This window comes from Adiantum capillus-veneris, chromosome 15, assembly GCF_014529385.1.
Source record: "Adiantum capillus-veneris isolate H3 chromosome 15, ASM1452938v2, whole genome shotgun sequence".
NCBI classification, from domain to species: Eukaryota; Viridiplantae; Streptophyta; class Polypodiopsida; order Polypodiales; family Pteridaceae; genus Adiantum; species Adiantum capillus-veneris.
Genome location: NC_140945.1, coordinates 44,369,458 through 44,395,125, shown reverse-complemented (window position 1 = coordinate 44,395,125; position 25,668 = coordinate 44,369,458). Strand labels below are relative to the sequence as shown.

Below are 25,668 nucleotides of genomic sequence, written 5' to 3'. Positions count from 1 at the left end.
CTATGCCCCAACCCAATGTTTGCAACGGAGGGGTAATGATAGAGCTAGCACATCAAATGTACTCATGGATTCAGTGCAACAACAATGTATAGTTTGACAAAAGTATGAAGGTCTCATTAAGTCATTTGTACATATGTTTTGACAGTCTTTCTTGCGGATACATGCGATGATAAATGGGTGCTTTACCCACACAAGATCATCTATGGCATGTATTTATGATATGCAATCGAGGACGTTTGCGATTTCAAGAGGGGGGTATGTCACGAAGACATGGCAACTGCTAACCTTAGTTGTTGGTTTCTTTCCAATGATTTTTGTTTAATTTTTGAGACCCTCTTTTCGCAGACAGGAAGTTGGTTAGCACTGGAACTCGTAAAGTAAAAGGATGTCTAGGCTCAGTTCAAGATCATGTAGGTCCCCCCGTCGCACTTAGCAAGTTGGTGGATACTAGGAAGTGAACTCAATAAAGGCCTAAAGTCAAGGTGTGACTACCAACAGAAAGTATCCGACAGTTGGGCCACATTGCACTTTTGGATGCGGTCCCAATGAGAACAGATGGTCAGATGACCAGTGGGAGCCCAACGGAAGCATCTCCAAAAAATTAGGGAACTGCTATTTTGGACCGTGAAATGTCTTCGCGTCATTACCTCCGGTATGACAAGGAGAACATTTTATTACTTGCTGCAAAGTCAACTGATGCTCCAGTTGAGAGATTTTTAAGTAGGAATCCCAATGTGGGGAAATTGCATGCATGAGTGCCAAGTGGCACTTTTTGGCCATTTTACCAAGTTTGGGAGAATAGAACTTGTAACTAACTTTTTGGAGCAATTTTGGAGGCTGATGATAACTGTGATTTTCAGCCATTTCTCTCCATTTTTGAGCTTCCCATGACTTTACCTAGGACATAGCAGCTTATTTTCAGCGTTGGAAGGCATCAAATGCTTGTTTACAGGGCTGTTTTGCTATGTTTTCAGCGATATGCAAGTTTTGGCAGCCATGGAAATCTTTCCCTTTTTGCATCTATTTGTTCACAGATGCATTACAGGTCAAGGGCAACAGAGGGGACGCTCGATTTATGCTAGGGGGATGCTTCATTGAGAACCTCTCACACAGGTTAAGAGCTATGGAGTGCTTTCTTTCCCTCCCATGTACAGTGTGGTGCTAGGAGTGATGCCCTGCACACTACACACTGCTCTCTCTCTCCCCTACGTGCAGTTATGTGATGCCCCACAAGAGGGCTCTTCATTTGACTGATGTATAGTTGTGTGGGTTCATGCTTTTGTGCTGAGGCAAGAGCCTCCTTGAGCAGGAACAGGGGTAGCTAGCTGTTACTCCGAAGCAGGCAGGGTCATAACCTCATCGTACAGGTGCAAATTCAGCGTTGTGTAAGCGCAAAAAATTGACTGTTTTTCAGCCATACGGATGCCAGAACCATTGGGAATAGTGCTCCACTGACAGAGGACAGTTAGGGGACTCTTTGGGGCTGAAAACAGGGAAAAAACCAATAATTATAGCGTGCTGAATTTACTGTTTTTGGGCAGGAATCAGAGGATTATGCCAGTGGAAGTGAGTTCCAGTAGGGTAATTGGTTTTGCACAAGTTTTGGGGCTGTTATGCAGCCGAAATTTGGCCAAATCAAGTGGTATCTAGTTGGATATAGACAAAGGATTCCTTGGACTCTACTTTGTAAATTTACCCTCTAAAAGGATAAAGAAATACCGAAAAAGGGGTGCCAATTTTGGGGCCTACAAGTTGTCGGCGTCTTCTCGAAGCATTCTAGCTTTCGAGCCGTGTGTGTGCTTAAGTGTTAATTCCCGTCACAAGTTTCCTTTGTACGTTCTCTCTGTGTGTGTCTAAAGTAAAGAATTTCGGGCGAAAGACAACGCCTACCGCCCTACGGGCCGGTTTCAAAGATCCCTCCATATCGCGTTGTACTATGACAACCACATCACCCCCCCCCCCCCAAAGTCGACGTGCATGATGATGCCACGTGTCCTTCATGCAGGTGGTGTACACTTCCCAAGGAAAATCATCTTTCACAAAATAGCTAGGCTAATAATTGCATTCTCCACCTTTTGAATATCCCATGATTTGTAATGATGATGATGTACCTATATATATATTACCTCTATTTTCGTAGAAGCCACTATCGGTAAGACCTCTATCCTTCCCACTCACATCCACCTTTTGCGCTTTTGCTCTTTTATTGCTCAATATTCTCCTTTTGATTATACAGTCTTTTCTCTGCAAAATTTGAGCTTTTCATGGCTCAGACAAAGCATGCAATGAGAGGAGACTATACTCGCAACCCTTCTATCCATCTTCTTCATGTGTTGCAGGCACAAAAGCCTACTCTACGCGTAACTATGCAGAGTAGAATGTCGAGATCTGCAAATGAGCCAATGTCAATTTTTGGTGGGCCGGAAGCTCAATGGATTGCCTTCATGATGCAATTGAAGTCTTCCTAATTGAGCTTTTCAAAGATAGCTATGTGCTTATTATAGCCCATGCCCACAGAGTGACACAAATGCTTTGAGATATCAATTCCCTAAGGCTCTTGTAGTTTAGGTACGACAACACCCTTGCGCAAGTGACTATTTTTGATAGAAAATGGAGCATTTTGAAAATCCCATTGATTAGTAAATTGAAGACAACAAAAGTGAGTACCACCCATCACAATTATGGCACACGTTGGAATGTAGAATAGGTCCAAGAATGAGCAGATGAAGAACCCTATGCTGAGTCAAATGAAAGTGAGATAACATTGACAAAGAAACTCTACTTTTCATTAGACTCCATTTTGACGTTACCCTTTTTGTTTAGAAATGCAGTTTGTACTTTCCCTTTGGGCCCTCAGGATATTATCATACTGTGAGACGGTGTCAGGGAGCTAATAGACCAAATTATAAATTTTGGTCTATGGTATGTGCAATTCATTTTTCAAAGCGTGGTTTCTAATTCAAACATGTTTAGTCACCTCATCAACTTTTTCCTACCCACAACATGTTGGTCTCTAGCCTCTCATGGAATCATCAATCCGAGGTTTCTATGCTAAATGCACAATTGTCAGTGGTGTTTGCATAGGATTCTACCTCCTTGATCGATGTTGTTGATTGCTTTCAATCCATCAACTTGGACATGGCCAAGGTTTTACTTCTAGATTAGAATGAAAAGTAAGCGTTTTCTTTTTGGTCATTTGTTTGCAAACATTGTGTCTACTATATATAGCAGTGAAATTTGATTTTTGGTGCAAATAGTTTTCATTGGGCGGAACATTGAGTGCAAGAGTTGCTACCTTGCAAATTCAGCTACAAGCTCTATGAGGCTTTCCAAAGATAACTATCCATTATTTAGTTTTGTAATTTTGATACCTCAACCCTCAGTCCTTCAACCAACACGGCGGCCATCTCCTTAGCATGGCCCACCACCCTCAGTCACTCATGGTGTTGAAGCTGCTCCTTCACCCACTCACTCACACCATCCCACGTAACTCTCCCTCTATACCTCCCAGAGCAAGCGTTTACATTCTATTGATGATTATCCCCCAGTATTGTAAATGAGAGTTAAAATTCAATATATTTAACTGGAAAATATAGTGTACATGATTATTACAAGCAATGTAAAGACAAGTTGAGTCAGAAAAAATAATTGTGCTTAGAATATGTTTGCAAGAAAATTGTTTTTGCATTGACATATGTATAACAATTACAAACTTGTTGTGTATTGCTTCATTAAAAAATTGAAGGTCAAAGCATGCTTTGTACGAGGATCATGCCTTGAATTAGAAGTTGCATTGCACCACAAACAAACGATTATCTCTTATCTCTACACAAACTATCTTCTACTTTCATTGAGGGACCTATACAAATGACTTAATTCAACATATACATTAGACTGAAATATTGTGATAGTGCCGTACAAGGAAGGAATAAACACAACAACATTGTGTACTTGCAAAACATACTACCTTTTGCATGTTGTACTGGAAAAGAAAATTTGGAGGCAGATTGAGGCCAACCTTATTCTCCAAGTCCTTGCGAGCTTGTCGTAGTGTGACATTACCTCAAGTCTTTAGAACTATCATTAGGTCACGTCCACAACACACCTCAAGCATTCTTCATTGGATTATTCATGTCATCAGACAAATCCTAGTCCACAGCTACCAATTGACCATGCATTTGATACCATCGTATGTAGTGGAAGAAAGCTATGAAGTTCTAAGAGGCTATCATGCACAATAGACTTCTTATGCACCTTGTATAAGATGCCATCAAAATCATAGACATCCCAAGAATCATCTAAAAAATCAAGACATTTCTCTGACTTGTAGATAGGCACGGTAGCAGTCTTCCTGAGCTCCTCATCATGGAAGAAGTCAATAAACACATGCATGGGCATAAAGATGTAGACATGTACGACACGACTAACAACATTTGGTCTTAAGCACTTATATATTTCTTCATGGAGCTTTAGTCTAAAGCACTTAGAGGTTTCAACGGCAGAGACTAGCCACTTCGGAATTTCATTTGGAGGAAGTGGGAGATATCGTAGTGTGCCAAAGCCGAGCGCATAAGGAGGAGAATTGTAAAAGTGATCATAGAAAAATACCCCCCTTTCAGCCAACGCTCTTCCAATGCTAGTGCTGTAAATAAGTTCACGCGTTGATGCATGGAATGCATCAAACATTTGCATTATGCATTCCACCGGTTTTCAATCTTCAATGTCCAAGGGATAGATATCTGCAATAGTCAAGTTAATCACACAATACAATAGTGAACAAAAAAACCTCTTGTGGAGTTTAGAAAATGCAATTTACTCAGCTAGTTGGAAACCGTGTTGATGGTTCTTGCATACGTAGCTCATCGTGTATATATGCATGTTCAATGAGCACCTCCTTGATTATTATTTTTATTTTTAATAATAGAAATTCTTTTATTCTACCTTCATAAATGTTCACAAACTCATTTTCCCCGCGCTTTCTCTTCCTTGAAATGAAGGTGGAAAGCCATCAGCCATTGTCCAAATTGAACGTGTTGAATACTTCCACTGACTTTAGTGCTTGCGGATGGTCGTCGAGGTCTTTTGTTCGCCATTAATTCTTCTATTATGACCTTAAGTTGCATAGCACAGAAAAGAGAGAGAGAGAGAGAGAGAGAGAGAGAGAGAGAGAGAGAGAGAGAGAGAGAGAGAGAGAGAGAGAAAGAGTGTTTAGGATTGTCGTTGTGCAGAAGGAGCATGCAATCAAATGTAAGCGGAATAGTTAGTAGATCACAAATGAAAGAAAAAGAGCAGGAGAACTATGAAATTTAAGCAGAATAGTTAGTAGAGCACGAGAGAGAGAGAGAGAGAGAGAGAGAGAGAGAGAGAGAGAAAGTGTCATTTTGCAGAAAGAGCATGCAATCAAATGTAAGCAAAATAGTTAGTAGAGCACAAATGAATGGGAATGACGTCCTGTATTCGGTCCTAAGAGAAGAAAGATTTGAGTAAATTGCAATATATATAGTTATTAAGGTTTTTCAAAAGACTAAACACTGTTTTTTGAAATTGCAAAAATTTGAGATAGAAATAAGAAAAATCCGAGCTACCGTTACAATAGCCTTCCATCTATTGTTCGCGCAGTATTCGCTCTCTAGCGCAAAAAGGACCAAATTTGAATCCAAACTTTCGCTAATGTTCTTTTAAGCTTTCAATACATTGGGCACTCAATCTCTCTAAATCTACCTTCCTTTGTCTCTCTCATTGTATGTATGTATGTGTATTTAAACTTACTTTTACATGCATGCACACACCTAATATATGTGTGCTTATGGATACAGATGTGAGTGTGCATCGTGTACATACACATATATATGCACGCATGTGCGCGCGCGTGCACACACACACATATTGGTATATGTGTATAAATAAATATATGCACATTATTATATAAAACACATTTCGCTTTTCCTTTGCACTCAAACAAAGTGTTTCAAAACCTCGAACCCCAAAACGGGCAAAACCACAAAACGTTTCCTGTCACCACACTGAACCTAAATCATAGTTCTGATGGCTTCAAGGAGTTCTGCCAACCATATCTCTAAACAATGTGTGTATACAACAAGGATCCATGATGAAGGTTGCAATGTTGGCTCTCTTGAGAAGATTTGTAAGAACTGTAATGGCAAGCTACCTTATGGAAATTTTGATATAAGGGCTTCACATATAACCCATAGGATAATTTCATCAAGAATCATTTTAAAATTATATTGGGTGGTACTTAAGTCTTCAATGTCCAATGAATTATTTTATTTTGAGATGTTGATACCAATGATTATTTTGAAAAAGTGATCCAAGGAGTGGAAGCATTTTGATGACTTTATATCTAGTGCACATAATTGGCTGAGACACTTTATGCATGACACCAAATACTTCAACAAATGTGACCCTTACTTCAAAGACGTTAAGTATTTCACGTATGATCCACTACATGACATTGGTGTGAACAAGGACTTCAATAAGGCACAGCATGCTTTTGTGTTCTTAGGACCTAAGGATATGGGAGGGTCTTTTATTGTCACAATTAGCTTGGGATCAAAGAGAGTGGTCGATTGTCCTACATTATCATTTTTTGAGCACACACTCTTTATTGATCAGCATATTCTACTCAAACATAGCATCTCTCTCCTTGGCTTCATTGTATCCAGAATTGGCATACTACAATAAGCTCGTTTGGTTTGACGGGTGGTATGTATGCTCAGGTGCAACCAAATTGCATCATGGTTTTGTGATGTGGGGGGCATTCATTTGGCTTTTTCATATTCAAGGTCGCATGCTACATGAGAGGGGACCACATATCCTATGCTCATGCTCAATATTTAAGGATCGACAAGGCACGTTAGATATGTTTACTTCCCATGCACATGATTGTAAACCCACAGGACAAGCTTTGTTATGATTTGCTGCATTACTCTTTGGATTATATGGAAGGCTCGTTGCACACATCTAATACTTTGGTGGACACATGGCAAGAGCTTCTACATACTTTGTGTAGTCATTGGGATACATAAGCAAGCGTCTCCAAGGCAATAGAGTGTTGCCACTCTTTCCTCAACCGCTGATGTTGCACCTTCGTATTCTTCAACATGGACGAGGCCACATCATTGGGCATTACACAAGGAAAGAAGGCTTATAAAAATAGAAATTATATTATATTGTTCACCAAACACATTGCCTTCTTATACTCTTCACCAAACTTGACTTTCACTTTTTTGTAAAGGGCTTCCTATTCTTTCATAGGAAAGGGAAAACTGTCCATAGGGAAGAGTCTTTTGAACGAATAGGATGCCCTTCAAATCCAAACATTGTCGATACTGTCCTCTCACACAAAACATATCCTCCTCCATCATAGCTGCCCGCCATCTTTTCAATATTTTCTTACTAAGGTCAATTTTTGTCTTCCCCTTCAAACTCAACATGGCTCTTTCCTTCCTTTTGTAAAGCCTACTCACCATTTTCAAGTGTTATGTATGTATGATAATATGCACATATGTATGTATATGTAAATATGCTACTCTCTCTCTCTCTCTCTCTCTCTCTCTCACACACACACACACACACACAAACAAACCATTATGATGCTTACAGCCAGCCAGCAAACACTTCCCCTTCTACTCTCTCTCGTCATAGAAATCTCTTCCCTTTTCAGCTTGCTACTTTTGTTGGTACGAGTCTTTTCCAAAAGGACACTTCTCTTTCTTGTATAACGCTAGGAGCTACAAGAGATTTGACAGAGCAACCAAATAGTCTTATATAAACCAATCAACAAGCCCAAGATCACCTTAAAACAGAGTGCAGGTTGATGATAGTCAAAACACCACTCAGGAAATTGAGAAGATACTCTACTAATGCTAACATCAGAAGCACCCAATATATTGAGTAGTGAACGGCCAGCGATCCTTGTAGACCGTGATGAACTAACTTTGCTTTGTGTTTTCTTATGAGTGCATGTGTGTGCATATGTAGAGAGTTTTCAATGTTTTTTCATGTATAGTGATTGTGTATAGGTGTGAGTGGGTGGGTATGTATGTGTGTACATGAGCACGTGACGTATGTACGCATGCATATAGATGATTTAGTTGAACAAAAGGCTTGCAATTTTAATTTTTAACATAGACCACTTTTAGCCCACTTAGGGGTAAAGTTGCTGCTCTACTGATACATCATTCGATATTTTTCTTCTCTGACGAGCAAAAGCCTCAAGAATTACATTCATGGAAGAACCCACGTGTAAGGGATGCTATAAAGAAGCCTTTCATTGCTCGTTGTCATGAGCAGTGCTTTAACTAAAAGAACACCCCATGGAAGTTAGCTTTTCATTGTTTGTCATCAGTTGTGTAGCTCTCGACATACGTTTTGAGAGCTTCGGACACAAGTCGCTTGACACTCGTCCGCTTGTGCTCTGCAAGTTTCCTAATGTCAAGATAAAGGTCCTTCTCAAGTTGAACATAAGTCCTTGACTCCACAGTTTTTTCAGTCTCTGTCCAGTCGGCTATATGATGCTGCAGCTCCTCAAAGCCCTAAAAAAAACAAGTGATAAAATCACGAGGCCTGCTTAAACAAAACTTCTGAACTCCTCTTTACTCTCCCCCGCTTATTTTGCAAAGAAAGAAAGAGTACACTTGCATATTTTATTTTGCAAATAAAAGAGACTACGCTTTCATATGTTAACCTTTTCAATCTTCCTATTCAAAATGTGGCACAGGTTGCAAGGCTATTCAGTAAAGATTTTTACAACCAACCAATAGCTTTTCTTCCTCCATCAAAACATATTAATATGATGCAAGCTTGCTGCTGCTGTCCGCCCCCCCCCCCCCCCCGGCCCCCCCCCCTTTGCCATCGCTGCCCCCTGCCCTCGTGTAGCTCTCCCACCCTCAACTCCTCCTGCGTGCAGCCCTCAGCCCGCCCACTGCGTGTTGCACCTGCCCGCAGCCCCACCCGCTGCCCCTGCAGTTGCCCTTGCCGCTGCCCAATCCCGCTCGGCTGTCCACCCGTCCCCCGCCGCTGCCCAGCCCACCTGCCTGCCCACTCCCTCGTCCGCTTGCATTCGCAGTGTTTCATATGTCGACAGATGGGCCATCTTGCGAAGGCCTGTCCACGCAGGAGACCCCAACCTACACCCCAGCCCCAGCCCCAGCCCTCAAGGGCTAGCCAGCAGCAGCAGGCAGAGCCACCCTCCGAGCCTGGGCTCAAGCGGAGGAGGGCTGGCAACAGGTTCGTGGTCGACGTCGGCAGGGGCCACCGCGCCAGCCTGGCACTCAGAGTGGTCCTCAAGCTCATGCCCAGCAGCAATGGGTTCCCACAGGGAACCGATTCGACCCTCTTCAGCATGACGAGGTCCCTGCTCCAGCCTCCACCTCAGCCTCACCTTCAACATTCCCCCCGAGTTCCGCCCCTCCCCCTCCTCCTTTTCCCTCTACTCTCCATCTCACCCTTCTACCTTTGTCGATCCCCCTCACCCCCCCTCTCTCCCTTCTCCCCCCCCTGCTCCCTCGCCTCCTCCCTCTCCAATCCCGCAACCATCTCAGGGGGGAGGGCCTTCCTCGACTGCTAGGAGATCTCTTGGCAGCGCCTTTGCCACGAATCGATTAGCGAGAGAGGGACAACTTTTCTTGCGACCCCCTCTTTTGGTGCATACGCTCCCTTTCCAACAGTTCCTCGTGGTCTAACGAGCTTCGACATTCATCACCGTTGGGATTTCTTTGCCTACGACTTTACACGTTTTCTCAGCGACACCTCACCAGACCTTGAGGCAGCCTGCTTCAGAGTTCATGTGCTGTTCCTTGCAGGTAGGGGGATAGAGGCCTTGGACTCAGTGCTTGGTTTCTCGTTTCCCCTATGCGGCAAGGACCAGGCTGAGCGGACCTTAGACTCAGTGTTGGAGTGGCTGCAGACACAAGCCCCAGAGTTCTCTCATCACATGGGAGACCTAGGGGTTACAAACTTGCTTCAGACTCTTTGGCCTTTGGCCAAGTTTGTTGTGACACCTCCAGACGCAGCATGATGTAGACACATTGTGGTTCACTTTTTTGCTGACACGGAGTGGCCGCCATGCTATGTACACATACATGAGGACTCCTGGACAGAGGAGGTGGCTTTATGCACGGCTCTGTCTACGTGGGCTTGGGCTAGGCATTCTTTGCAATGACGCCTATCTCGAGGACGCTCGGATGCACATTACTCCCCATCCAAGCCAGCCTCGAAGATAGCACGGTTAGCTACAACGCTAGCATCAGTTCTCTCTCGCTCCCCATGAGGATTGTCTCATGGAACGTACAGGGATTAGGTGGACCCGAGTTTCAGCGTCAAAGGGGCCGCCGACTGCATCAGGAGCTTCAGCGATGCCTTGTGGGAGGAGAGATTGACCTTCTTATGCTACAGGAGCATCATCTGTGTGAGAGCCGCATTAGACGACGTGGTCAGCTTTTGCGTGGATGATATGAGACTCTTTGGTCAGCTGCATTTGGACCGGAGGCATCCAGGGAGGGGTATGTATGACTAATGCGGATGCTTTGAAGCAGGCCATTGTGGGTAGAGGGATTATTGTGCCAGGCAAGACTCACTGGATCAATATGCAGGTTAAGGGTTGTCTCGTGGGCTTCCTGAACATCTATGCGCCCAATGCAGCGAGTGCACATGCAAAGTTTTGGTCTCAGATTGTTGAGTCTCAGAGCAAGGTGCATAGGGGGTGACTTCAACATGTTGGAGGAACCCTCTGACAGGATTGGTAGTACCCATACTACTGTGCATGGAGTTGAGCTGGCAGCTTGGGAGAGGTTTTGTATGACTCTGCGGGTTTCAGATGTGTGGCAGCATTCTAGCTTTGTGAGGCCCCCAGACAGCGTGGCCTTCTATCGTTCGGACCGCAGAGTGGGAGGCGTGAATCTATCTCGGATAGATCGCTTCTACACAAGTGACCACTTCTGTGACTTGGGTGGGACAATTGGCATTCTGGCAAGGACTTCCTTTTCGAACACAGATTTACCTGATTTACCTCATTCCCAAGGAGGGTGGCTCCTTCGATGAGATTTGAAAGTGGCACCCCATCACCATCCTCCACTCAGCCTACAAAATTCTTGCCAAGGCTCTGAGTTTGAGGATTCAGCCACTTCTAGAGAGCATTATACATGGGACTCAGACAAGTTTTGTCAAGGAGCGTAGTATCCTTGACAACATCTTTACTTTTTGGGAGGCTTCTGCCCTCGCGTAGCTCTGTGGTGAGGATTTGGTGATTCTTCTTCTTGATTTTGAGAAGGCCTACAACAGAGTTGACTGGGACTTTTTGGAGGGCACTCTACGAAGGATGGGCTTCTCAGATGCTTGGATCAGAGGGGTGTCAGCTTTGTACAGACGGGCACACAGTCAGGTGCTTTTGTCAGGAGGTAGAGGTGATCGTTTCATGCTCACACATTCGGTCAGACACGGCTGCCCTCTTGCCCCCTTCCTCTTTCAGTTATATGCTGAGGCGATGAGCAGGTTTTTGGTTTCACAGCACGTTGGTTTACGTGGCTTACCGCTCCCTATTCGGAGAGATGAGCTACTGGACACTGAGTTTGCAAACGACTTAGCCTTGTACTTGGATGGCCAGGAGGCCAACCTACACAGCTGTGAGCAGGCTCTTGAGACTTTCTGTTGTGCATCTAGCGCACTGATCAACTGGAGAAAGACAGTGGCTTTCTCGGTTGGTAGTGCTCCTACGCCCGATTGGATGCCAAGTGAGGGTTTCAAGTGGATTCCCCTAGGGACCGTAGTTCGGTATGGGAAGTCAGGTTGGTTTGGACTTGTCTCCCGAGCAACAGATTGCTCCCCTCCTCCTGTCTATCAGGAGGAAGTTGTTACATTGGAGCTCCGCACGACTTTCTCTGGCAGGCAGAGTTGTAGTGGCCAACCAGGTGTTGTTGGCTACTATGTGGTACATCACTTCTTGTTGGATCTTCTCAAGTTCTTGTATCAGCCAGGTAGAGAGGCTAATCAAGAACTTCCTTTGGTCAAGGCATGACACTCAGATAGCCCGAGCCAAAGTGGCATGGCAGGTCATCACTCTTCCTTGTTCTCAGGGAGGGTTGGGGATCATAGACCCTGCGCAGCAGAGTAGAGCCCTTCTTGGGAAGTTCATCGTCAGAGGACTTCTTCCAGGTGAAGAGCCCTAGAAGGAGTTCTTGCTTTAGTGGCTTAGTGCTAGGGTGCCTCAGGCTGGAGGGCTCTGGCAACCCTCGACTCAAAGATTTTCACAGAGATACGCAGAGTTGGCTTGAGCACGAGACTGGAGGACCGCTTTGCTGTGAGTCTGCTATGGTCTTGAGAGCAACTGCGGCGAGGCCTAGAGTAGCGTCAGCCTACTTGCACAGAGGAGCGCCTGAGACAGCCCCTTGTTTGGAACCCCATGGTTAGCACTCAAAGAGGCCACTTGGTTAGTAGTCACGCTCTTTAGGTGACTGGTTACAGTTTTCAAGCTTGTCAGAGGAGCTTCAAGGCATTCAGCAACAGGGCATGAGAGGGGTGCAGAGCATGTGTCACAACATCTCAGAGGCAATACCAGCTGAGTGGCTCACACCTCTCGAGTCAGCAGCGCCCAGATGGATGGGAGCCTTCACGCGACTGGGAGGTTCTCATCTCAGTTCGGGCTTGCTCAGTGTCACAACCTGCTGACGTGTCAAACCTTGAAGAATGGGGCCAACTTACAGATGCCGGCAAAGGGGCCTAAACCCTAAGAAGAACAAGTAGCAGCAGTAGAAGAAATCCTACCAACTTATAAGGACCCTGTCTGATGGGGCCCTAGTGACATAAAGGGATTAAAATAAAGCACGCCTCACACACACTCACGCAAAGATGATGACGTGGCAATTGTACGGAAGTTCTAGAAATTACGCTTGCTGATGACATGGCAAGCTGTATGGATTTCTGCGTTTTGCGCTGGCACCTTTTGGCATTGTTTTTGGGATGAGAAGCTTTTGAGTTTTGAAGGCTTTTCATTGTAACTGCTTTTCATGCTAAGGGCCTTTAAATATGAGGTTAGGGCTCCTTCTTTGGCATGCTTCCTGGAGAAGGTGCAGAGTCTCGAGTACCAGCTTGTACTGTGTTGAGGCAATATAAAGAAATACCGAAAGGGGCGCCAAGGTTTGGGGCCAATACTCTCTGGGGTGGAATTCCGCCACTCCGTGTCGCGTGTCCTCTCTCTCTCTCTCAGTTCAATTGTTAATGAAGTGCTAAAAGTCTGTTCAGATTTTTCTTTTCTATTGGTATGAGGTGCCCGTCTTGTGACACTCAGAGACTATACCCTCCCTGTTTTTTGAGCTACAGGGTGAGGGACGTTTACACAGAGTTGCAGTAGAGGCTCCACAGGTGGCAGAGTGTTGTTTTTAGAGGATCCGAGTGGTGGGCATCTGTGGGAGGACTTGTGTCATAGATCCCGACCCAGCAGCTCTTGCGACTAACCACTGGAGACTGTCGGTTTGGGAGAGCTGTCCACTGGCACGAGTACAGTGGGATCCTGGAGAGTGGCTTTGGAGGGACCCTTTCTCCTCAGCACACCATCCAGGTGTCCCTTTCTTTCAGTACACAATTCGACTAGGACGTCACATACTGGCAGCGCAGAGAGAGGCTCGTCCTGCTGCAGCACCTCATTGGCAGGAGGAGGGTCTCACAACTGAGTTCTTGGCAGTTTTTTGGGAGAGGTTGTGGGACTCCAGACAGTTGAGGCAAGTCACTTTGTTCCAGTGGCTGGTTGCATATAACCGGCCCGTACAACGTAGAGGGCGGTACTATTTCAATTACCTGTTAACTTTACACAGAGCACTGAGAAGGGCAGAGAGCACAGTTGCGTCCAGCGACTAGAATGTCACTGCGCACACGAGACCGACACCTTATAGGCCCCAAAGACTGGCGCCCCTTTCGGTATTTCTTTATTCAAATTAAAGTAGACGATCCGACCACTTAGCACAAGCTTTCACAAAGCTGTCCAAACCTGGCGAGGGCTGAAAACGCAGGTTTTCGACCGGATTTCGACAACATAACGACGCAAAAACCCCTGTAGGTCAAAAACACCTGTCTAGGACGGATTCCCTCGATATCTGGAAGCTTTCTGGTGAGCTGTCACAGAAATTCAGCAGGCTGTAATTCTCTGTTTTTCACTGCCGGGAGCCCAAAAGCCTGTACACGCATCCCAAGGCTCTCACAAGGCTCCCCCGATGTTCCCTTGCAGTTTAGGTGCGAAACCCTAAACCTGCAGAAAAACACAGCAAGCTGTAATTCCCTGTTTCGGATCGTTTTTAGCGGAGCGAACACGCCTACGCGTGTCCCAAGGGCTCCCGCACGCAATGGGACAGTTCCCCTGTGAATTGGACGAGTTTTCACGTGAGAAAACTCTCCAAACTCGCAATCTTTCGTGATGGAACTGTGCGTACCTGTGGGGGATTATCAATTAGCTAATCCGGTTCCTGTTCAGAAGGCTCTTGCCTTGGCAAACGCGCATAAACCCCCAGAACTGTACATAGGTCAAATGAGAAGCCCACTAGTGGGACATAACATACTATACGTAGGGGAGAAAGAGAGCAGTATGTAGCGTGCGGGGCATCACTCCTGTCACCATACTGTGCATAGAGGGCAAGGTAAGCATTCCATAGCTTCTGTACCTGCTACAATCCACCTGAGGCTGAAAATGGCGCCCCCTTTGTTGATATGCAGCTCGTTTTTGCCTCCCAGAGTGGCAGAATCGCTCACAGGCTGACACGTCGCCCAGTTTCCGAGTTTGGGCTTTCCCTGCTAAAAATATCTCAACCGGTGCGTCAGTTGACTTGGGAGCAGAGCAATAAAATGTTCCCCTTGTCATTCCGGAGCTAAAGACGCGAACACATTTTCTGGTAAAAAATAGCAGTTCCCTAAATTTTAGGAGATGCTTCCATGGCGTCCCTATCACTCTCCTGACCATCATTGAAGACTACCATTTGACCAACATCTACAATGTGGATTAATTTACTGGGCCCTTTCAACTTATAAAGTTGCAGTGACTTGACGAGTGGCCCAAATTCCAACTTGGCGCACACGAGCTTCCATACTCATCAGAATTCAGTGCTAATTGGCCCGGGCAGTCCCTGTCTGACCGACCTAGATCCCCGATGTGAGAAACCCATTTGGCTGTAGCCGTTTCACACTGGCCATGCAATGTCCACTTGCACCTTTTCAAGGGTTCCGGGGAAAACAAGTAAAAATAAAATAAATAAAAATATCTAGTACTTATTTACGGAAGGCAACAGGAAAAATACACCTCCTGGTGACACACCATACCCTTGAAATACTGCAAGCGACCTCGCTTGCATGCCAATAATACATGCAGATATCTCTTGATATCACATATATTCTATGATGGGAATCCAAGATATACATGCTTCTGGAAATATAGCGTTGGACGATTAAACAATCCCACCAACCTGGCTACGACACATATATCAAGAATAGAAGTCTTCTAGTGTACTCTTGAGCACAAACTTCTCTAGCTAAATTCTGTATGGAAAGAGTAGATACAATTGCTTAACTACTCTCTTGAGCATCATGAACCATGCTCTTCCCTTGCTCCAAAAAGGCTGCATCAAGTCACTGTGGGTTCCATTTGAAAGGCTTCAAGATACAATTGCAATAGCTGAGGTGAATCAAGCAATTCAGACTCTTCCATCCATTTGGCATCTAATGATGGATAGTTCTTGAACTTCACCAAATAGCGTCTTGCAACCTTTCCTCTAACCTTTCTTTCTTTATGTGCCAATATCTGTTCAGGAACAAGGATTTCATCCAATTCTTCCACTTCGGGTTGTTCCTCATCAAGCATATTCTCTGGCACATCACCAACAAAGGGCCTTAGAAGGCTGACATGAAAAGCATTATGTATTTTCCAGCCTTTTGGTAGCTTTAACCTGTAAGCTACATCGCTGATCTTTTCTGAAATCTGAAAAGGACCATAATATCGCATACTGAGCTTAGGAAACAAGCGTTCCTTGCCTTTCCTTTTCCTTAACCTGGCCTTTTCAAAGCGCAAAAGTACCCAATCACCAAGTGAAAATACAAGTTCACGACGGTGACGATCAGCAGCTTTCTTTTGCTTAGCCTGAGTCTTCTCAAGAGCAATCTTTATCTTCCTGTATGTTTCATCCATATCTTGCACATACTTGTCTGCCTCAAATATCTTGTCCTTAGTCTGCAAAATGGGCGGAACTTTCTTTCCTCCTTCCACTATCTCAAATGGTGCCTTACCTGTTGACGTATGCACAGTGTTATTGTAAGCATATTCAACCAATGGGAGATGGTGTTCCCAAGTTGCCTTGTGCTCTGAGACATAACATTTGAGCAGGTCCAAGACAGTAGAATTTGCCTCTTCTGACTGTCCATCAGTTTGCGGATGAAACGAAGAAGAGAACTTGAGCGTAGTGCCCATGTTCTCAAACAATGCCTTCCAGAAAAGACTCGTCATACGTGGATCCCTGTCACTGACAATTGACTAAGGCATCCCATGATATTTAAAGATATTGCTCATGAATATCTTGACCATGTGTTTTGGCTTTATCTTCTTCCTAACAGGAATGAAATGGGCCTGCTTACTGAACCTACAAATGATAGTCCAAATCCCATCATTTCCTGTTTGCGTCCTTGGAAGATCAAAGATAAAGTCCATTGCTATACTTTCCCATGGCCTATCAGGGATCGGCAATGGCTGCAACAATCCCGGTTGCTTTTGTCTGTCAAATTTGACTTTTTGGCATACTAAGCATGATCTTACAAATGTGTCAACATCTTGACGCAAAGCTGGCCAATAGAAGAATGCCTCAACCCCTTTCACTGTCGCATCAATTCCACGATGCCCAACATAAGGTGGAGCATGACTTTCCATCAAAATCTTTGGCCGTAACTGTTTAGTAACGCATAACTTTCCATGCATCATGAGAAAGTCATTCTTAAGCATATAGTGCTCATGATGTTGCCCATCAACAAGCTGGTCATAGATCCTTGCAAAATCTGAATCTTCAGCATATTGTGTCTTCATTTCGTCTAGTTCACAATGGTACGGAATTGACACTGCTGAAATTTGGGGCTTTCGTGACAACGCATCAGCCACCACGTTCTTTTTCCCTTGCACATGCACAATCTGAAAATGGAACATTGACAAGATGTTTGCCCATCGCATGTGCTTCTCAGACAACTTCGTCTGTGTAAGAAAATATCGCAAGGTTTGATGATCCGTTTGGACAACAAAATCAGCCCCTAGCAAATAGTGTTTCCAACTACTGAGAGCATGAATTACTGCCAGCAATTCCTTGTCATAGACTTGCAAGTTTCTTTCAGTCTTCAAAAGAATTCTGCTCGACTACTCGGCCATTCTGCATTAGAACTGCACCAAGACTATGGCCACACGCATCACATTGAACCACAAAAGGTTTAGAAAGATCTGGCAAAATAATTACCGGATCTGAAGTCAGCTTCTCTTTCAAGTGTTTGAACGCTAAAATTTCCTTGGCTGTCCACTTGAAAGTAACTCCTTTTCCTTGCAGTGCATAGAGTGGAGAAGCAATCTCAGCAAAATTTCGGATGAACCTTCTGTAATAGGAACATAAGCCTAGAAAGCTTCGAATGTCATGTACGGACTTCAAGTCTGGCCATGACCTAATTGCTTCCACTTTAGCGGGATCCATGCGTACCCCATCCTTTGAAACAATGTGCCCAAGGAAGTGAATCTCTTGCAAAAAGAATTCACTCTTCTTCGCATTAATGAGTAGCCTATTCTTGCGTAGCTCATTGAAAACTGCGGTCAAGTGATCCCTATGCTCCTCTTCAGACTTTGAGTAGACAATCATGTCATCAAAGAAGGTACCCACGAAGTTTCTATGTGGTCTAAAAATTCTGTCCATCATTCTATTAAATGTGGCAGGAGCATTTGTGAGACCAAATGGCATGACAAGAAACTCATAGAGACCAAATGTTGTCCTGAACGCAGATCTTCTGGTCTAATGCGTATCTGATGATACCCGCTCTTTAGGTCTATTCTTGTAAACAATGACGCTCCCTCAAGCCGATCAAGAATGTCATCTATCCTCGGTATGGGGAACCTGTTCTTGATAGTATTCTTATTCAAGGCGCGATAGTCAATGCACATGCGCCATGAACCATCCTTCTTCTGCACTAAGAGTACAGGCGAACAAAAAGGGGATGAACTGGGCTGAATCAGCCCCTTCTCTAAAAGCTTGTTGACCTGACCCATAATCTCTTTCTGCTGGGCTGCACTAACCCTGTATGGTGGTCTATTCGGTGGACTAGAACCTGGCACAAGATCTATAGTATGATCCTCAGGTCTCTCAGGAGGTAACTCCCCTGGCAAAGAGTTCGAAAAACAATCACTGAAACCACTCAAAAAAGTTGACCTGTCTTTATCTAAGGTAGACAAATTAGATACAACTTGAGGTACTTCTTTTGCAAAGATCAAGTCCGCAGAAAGATGATTCTTTATTACAGATGAAATAGCAGAAGCAGAAAAAACTGGAACAAACTCGCCTTTAAGCTTTACATCAAGGACATGAGTCTTTCCTCTATGTACAAGGGTAATCTTTTTGTTGTAAGTATCCACCATAGCATGCAACCTGTAACACCATGGGATACCCAATAACACATCACAGCCCTCAAGCGGCATAATATGAAATTCTTCCGCATCCACATAGCTCTGAATGTGCAGACGAAGCTTTCCCAGAATGGGAGTAACAGGCTCTGAATGTCCTGGGCATGCCAAACCTGCTTCGCCTGTCATACCCATCTCCTCTGCACGAATGCCCAACTTTGATGCCAATTCTGGTGATATGAAATTTGCAAGGGCTCCTGGATCAAAGAAAACCAACACTATCTGGTCTCTAACTTTGCCCCAAGCTCTGCATAGCTCCGTGGCATCTGTGTTTGGCTGATCTCCAACCAAATCTGGAACAAGTCCTGCACTCGGCTTTGGTTTCTTCCCTTTATGGTCTGACTTGTCATCCTTATCCTGTGACTTCTTCTGTGGGCACTCATTTGCAAAGTGTCCTTCCTGTTCACAAATGTAGCATTTCTTGGCCTCCCTAAGAGCTTTCCTTTCTCGAAAAGTTTTGCCAGAAAAATGCCTTTTTTGTCCTTGTCCTCGTTCAGAAGAAGATTTAGACTGCTTCTTGGACGTATCAGCTTCTTGAGTGGAGGGCTTCTTTGTAGGAGACTCAGAAGGCTTTGCTACAACATTGCCCTTGGCTGAAAACTGTTTGCCCTGGGCCCCTTTCTTGTGGCTATTAAATCCATTGGAATCTCCCTTCGACAGATTGTTGGCCACTCTTGCATTCTCTATCAATTGAAACATATTCATGGCAGTAGTCTTTGTGCAGTAGTCCCTGATTTTCTTGGGCAATCCGCAACAGTACTTCTCAATTTGTTCTGACAAAGGCACAAACCTGTAAGAGGTGACTGGCAACAGTGCGGCCCAAAACCGTTTATTGTACTCTTCCAGATCCGCACACTGTTTAGCATTCAACTCGTGCCATTCCGTCATTACATCCACTTCAAAAGTGTTTGTCAACCATGCAGGCGCAAAAAGTTGTTTGAATTGGACCCACGTTGTTGGGGCTTGACCTTGGTTCAACAATGCGGTCCACCATTGAAGCGCATTCCCTTTCAAGAAAGTGGCAGCCTTGCGTATCTTTGAAGATTCCGTGAAGTTGCCTCCAGCATAAGCTGCATCGAACTGCTGTATGAAGGTCAAAGCCTTTAATTGGTCCTCAGTTCCTCTGAAAGTTTCAAACTTCACTCCCTGCCCACCTTCCTTGTAATCCTTAGGCTGACTCAAAGGAGCCACATTATCATAAACAGGTGCCTGTAACCGTGGTGCTCCATGAGTGTTCATTCCAGCACTCGCATCAACTGTTTTCCTTGTCATATCTGCATTTTGTACGCATGGCTGCAAAAAACCAGCCATACCAAATTGTGTTCCAGGCACTCGAAACTGGCCATAGGCACCCTGAAAACCTGGTTGGACACCCATGTTCGCGTACATAGGGTTACCCATGCATGTTTGCATTGTCCCGAACACATTCCCTGGCATATAACCTATGGAAGGTCCAGCCATAGCTTGAAAGTTGAAACACTGAACCACCTCCAAAATAACTAGGATAAGTATTAGGTAATGGAAGGGTCTGACGCATAGCCTGTTCATTGCTCCCTTGACCATTCACAAACGGTTCCTGTCCAGCTAAAGCAAGTTGCTTTGGATCATTGGACACCGCTAGTTGCTCAACCACATGGGCTTTCCCTCGAGCATCATGAGTCCTCTGCGCATTGGAAATCTCCTTTTCCTGCAACGGCTCAGTCATGCCCTGTGTAGGAGGCTGAAAACCCTGTGTCGAAGCCTGTAAGAATTCCTACATCCTTGGGTTGTTAGCCAACTGCTGAAACATGTCCATGCAACAACGCAGTTGAGTTCTAAACAACCTGTCCTGTTCTTGAAGAGTTGAAGGAATTTTCTCTGTGCCATGTGAGGAAGATCCCTCTTCAGGTACTTGGTCTCTCTTCTCTGCCATATCGACAAGCTCTGTGTTGCTTTCACCCACAACAATCCACGCTGCACTTTTTGAAGAAAAAGTGACTATCCCGTCGATGGAACCATATAACCGGCCCGTACAACGTAGAGGGCGGTACTATTTCAATTACCTGTTAACTTTAAACAGAGCACTGAGAAGGGAAGAGAGCACAGTTGCGTCCAGCGACTAGAATGTCACTGCGCACACGAGACCGACACCCTGTAGGCCCCAAAGACTGGCGCCCCTTTCGGTATTTCTTTATTCAAATTAAAGTAGACGATCCGACCACTTAGCACAAGCTTTCACAAAGCTGTCCATACCTGGTGAGGGCTGAAAACGCAGGTTTTCGACCGGATTTCGACAACATAACGACACAAAAACCCCTGTAGGTCAAAAACACCTGTCTAGGACGGATTCCCTCGATATCTGGAAGCTTTCTAGTGAGCTGTCACAGAAATTCAGCGGGCTGTAATTCTCTGTTTTTCACTGCCGGGAGCCCAAAAGCCTGTACACGCATCCCAAGGCTCTCACGAGGCTCCCCCGATGTTCCCTTGCAGTTTAGGTGCGAAACCCTAAACCTGCAGAAAAACACAGCAGGCTGTAATTCCCTGTTTCGGATCGTTTTTAGCGGAGCGAACACGCCTACGCGTGTCCCAAGGGCTCCCGCACGCAATGGGACAGTTCCCCTGTGAATTGGACGAGTTTTCACGCGAGAAAACTCTCCAAACTCGCAATCTTTCGTGATGAAACTGTGCGTACCTGTGGGGGATTAGCAATTAGCTAATCCGGTTCCTGTTCAGAAGGCTCTTGCCTTGGCAAACGCGCATAAACCCCCAGAATTGTACATAGGTCAAATGAGAAGCCCACTAGTGGGGCATAACAGAAAGAGAGCAGTATGTAGCGTGCGGGGCATCACTCCCGTCACCATACTGTGCATAGAGGGCAAGGTAAGCATTCCATAGCTTCTGTACCTGCTACAATCCACCTGAGGCTGAAAATGGCGTCCCCTTTGTTGATATGCAGCTCGTTTTTGCCTCCCAGAGTGGCAGAATCGCTCACAGGCTGACACGTCACCCAGTTTCCGAGTTTGGGCTTTCCCTGCTAAAAATATCTCAACTGGTGCGTCAGTTGACTTGGCAGCAAAGCAATAAAATGTTCCCCTTGTCATTCCAGAGCTAAAGACGCGAACACATTTTCTGGTCAAAAATAGCAGTTCCCTAAATTTTAGGAGATGCTTCCATGGCGTCCCTATCACTCTCCTGACCATCATTGAAGACTACCATTTGACCATCATCTATAATGTGGGTTAATTTACTGGGCCCTTTCAACTTATAAAGTTGCAATGACTTGGACGAGTGGCCCAAATTCCAGTTTGGCGCACACGAGCTTCCATACTCATCAGAATTCAGTGCTAACTAGCCCGGGCAGTCCCTGTCTGACCGACCTAGATCCCCGATGTGAGAAACCCATTTGGCTGTAGCCGTTTCACACTGGCCATGCAATGTCCACTTGCACCTTTTCAAGGGTTCCGGGGAAAACAAGTAAAAATAAAATAAATAAAAATATCTAATACTTATTTACGGAAGGCAACAGGAAAAATACACCTCCTGGTGACATTGCACACCGAGCTACAGCAGTTGGGAGTTGGCTTGTACATAGTGGTCTCTCGGCCGCATGTGCAACTTGTGACCATCCTGTGGAGAGTCAGCATCCTTGGGATTGTCCTTTGGCACAGCAGGTGTGGCTTCGTGTTCTTCGACTGATGCCAGCTCTTTCCACAACTCGGCAGTACACATGGGGAGTAGCTGCTTGGTCTACTCTCACGGGCCCGGCACTTTAGTTTGAGCTATCCTCCACCGGCAGGATGATAGTGATGTAAGGGGGTCGACCTACTTTCCAGCCTGCTACAGAGCTTACTCCACAGGAGTGGTGCAAAGAGAGGAGTGCTGGGAGCTCATTAGCAGCCTGACAGTATGGTTCATCTGGCGGGCCCGCTGCTTCCGCATCTTCGAGGCTCGCCCTGTACCACCGGTAGAGACTGTTCGGGATCTTTGGCTAGAGCTGGTCCATACTCTCAGAGGACAGTTCAAGAGACTCCAGGGCAGCTCTGACCACATGCGGGAGCGCAGAGAGGCGTTCCTTCGACTCTGGCATCCTGGGCCTTTCTTCACCATGGTCTAGGGTGTGCTCAGATGGCACTACCGTCCACCTGTGTGGCTCTTCCCTCCTCCCATCTCTTGATTTAGCCTCATTGTACATATGCTATTTTTTCATTGGCAAAGTCTCCCCATCATGATTGTTGTAGCCCTCTCTTGCAGAGGTGGTTGTAGCCGCATGGGCAGTTTTCATTAACTAATAGAAGGATCTTTTTCTTGGAAAGAAAAAACATATTAATATTATGATTTTGAAATTATAGTTTGCCCAAAAAGGTCAAGCAGTGCTAAGGCCTTGTCCTGTGGGAGAGCCAAAAATGCAAAATAGAACATATATAGATTCCTTTCTGGAACTGGAGATTAAAACATGTAAAGAACACCCCCCCCCCCCCCCCCCCAAAAAAAAGTCCCTTTAGAGGGTGCTGCAGTTGAGGGGCCCTGTAGCTACATCCAATTCTGTAGGAGGGCCTGTGCACCAAAGGTAGCCGGTGAACTACGCTGTGGAATAGCCTTCACAGAGGCGATACCCCATCATAAAGGCACACGATAAAGGTGGGGGGTGGTTGAGGCGACCCCCAGCTAAAAGTTGTGTCCTATGCCCATATCTAAATGCTAAAAAGCATCAACTCATAACAATTTTACACCATGTTTCAATAAGATATACGTTTGCATTACCTGCCCCCAGTTCACGCATTCAGGTTTTTGTTTTGTACGGAAGCCAGCTTGACAAGGTTTCCAGACTTTACCTATAGCCTGCTTTAGGGCAATAGGGCAAGTTGCCAACACCCTAGATACGTAACATGACACACCTGAGCTAACACTGACCTAAACTCTTTTTTTACGATCACAAACCTGAGGGTGAATCCTTCAAGTTTGGCACAACTTCTTACCTTTGTCTGAATTCCACTGTTAGAGACTACAATCTTCCCCTTGTCCAGCATGTTTTGGGGGAATGGGTTTGGCTACAAGCTAATCCTATGTGCATGTGGACAAACTAACTCCTACTTCTAGGGTTTAGGGCAGCCTAGGAAGTGTCAGTCTCACCCACATGTACCTAGCATGCTCATCCCTCCGCGCTATATGTATCAGAGACTGTAGCTCTTCCCTGAATAAGACTGCCACTCCTCTTGAACCTCGTCCTCTGTGCTCTGATCGAGTCTCATGTCTGCAAGTTGTCTCCCATATGTATCCACTCACATGGGGCATGGACTGCCCCGGGGCCTGATGTGTCTCAGAGTAGAAAATGATGTCTCTCCCTGTGAAAGTATCCTCAAAGGCCCCTACATCAAGGCGCAAAGATCCATTACAATTCCATGTAGCCACTCTGAGTGCGGTCCCACAGGTCTCGCACAGTCATGCGAGACGCTTCTCCAGAATAACCACTCGTCCATCCCTGTAGAAGGCCACTTTCCCCTTCTCTTGAGCTGTCATTATCTCGGGCATAACTTCTTTCATATGAGCAAGCTGTGTGAGTGTGAGGTCATCTCCAAGAAATATGCCCGTTTTCTTTAGTGTAGGACGCTTCTTCAAGAAGTCTTTCTTTGCCTCCATGGATGGGAAGCGCATGATTAGAGCTCTTTCCTTTGAAGTCTCCCCATTTCCTTGTGTCTTCTGCCCTACCCTCCATGCCTTTGTATGAGCAGCCTCACTACCCATCATGCGGAGAAGTTCTTTGACTTCCCCTTCCACATCCAATTTGAAGCGCGCACGAGCAGTAGGGGCTTCAACACAGCAACAAGTTACCACCTGCGCGCAGCGCGAGTACAGGGAATGAGAAGTTCACGCCATCAGGCTGAGAGAGAGAGAGAGAGAGCGAGGAGTGGGCAGAAAGGCCGAGGGTAGATCATAGACTCCTAATTACCATCACCATCAAGAGCCCTATCTTCCTATGTTGTACAGGAGAGAGCAATGGGCTGCAAACCCTAGCTCTTGTGTGCAGCCTGTTTCCGGCGACCTGCTCTGCCCTTGTGCGACCTCGTGAGCTGCACCACTGCTCTACCTTGCGCGAGCTCGCAACCTGCAGCTCTGCCCTCCTGCTGACGCGCGTGCTGTTGTAGAGATGCAGCCCTGCGTGACCTACTTTCCCTGCGTTTCTATAGCCCTGCACAACTTGCCTGCATGACTTGCTCCCCCTGCGCGCTCAACAGAGCCCCTGCATGACCTGCGCGCTCAAGAGAGCTCTGCTGGGCCTACTGGACTTGCTGAGAGAGTGACCTGTTGGGCCTGCTCGCTACCTGCACGACTTGTTTGTTGCTTGCTCACGACCTGCTGAAACCTGCTCGTGTCCTGCTGGGTCTGCGAAACCCTAATCGCGACCAGCTGAACCTGCGAGGCTACCTCAGTGACCTGCGAAACACTAATCTCGACCCGCTGAACCTGCGCACCTACCTCAGTGACCTGGGAAACCCTAATCCCGAGCTACTGCAAGCCAGAGAGAGAGAGAGAGAGAGAGAGAGAGAGAGAGAGAGAGAGAGAGAGAGAGAGAGAGAAATGAAATAAACTGAAATGTTAAATTAACGTCTTCAAAAGGCCAAAATGACCTATGAGACCAAACTGTTACAAATTGTGAATCTGATACCATGTCTGGGTACAAAAAGACTAGAACAAAAATACTACTACTACTAGAAGCCATCCTCATCTGCACTCTGGATGTCGAGAGAGTATGGCTCGAATCCTCTACTGTAGTCTTCGTCAATGTTGTGTAGCCCCTCTCCTCAATCGTGGGCGTCTGGATCTCCGTAGCTCCAAGGCTCGGTCGATAAGAGTGCCGGTAGTCGTCGAATGAGTGTGGGCCGAGCTCTGCAATGATGGCTGCTCCTCTGGCTGTCCTATAGCTAGTGAGAAGAAATCTATTATCCATCTCTAGGACTGTCTCTCTCTAGCTCTCCCCAGTAAAGTGTCTCTAAATCTGTGTA

General features: G+C 45.7%; 1 protein-coding gene across 1 annotated transcript in view; it reads right to left on the bottom strand.

Moving 5' to 3' along the window:
- Nucleotides 1-8,081: 8,081 nt before the first annotated feature.
- Nucleotides 8,082-25,668, bottom strand: part of LOC147440594 (sulfite reductase [ferredoxin], chloroplastic-like) — a 105,299-nt gene continuing 87,712 nt past the window's right edge. Inside the window, exon 9 of the mRNA XM_086530311.1 lies at nucleotides 8,082-8,555. Within this exon, the coding sequence (XP_086386437.1) occupies nucleotides 8,352-8,555 (204 nt within the window). The 3' untranslated portion in view covers nucleotides 8,082-8,351. The remainder of the gene's footprint in view (nucleotides 8,556-25,668) is intronic.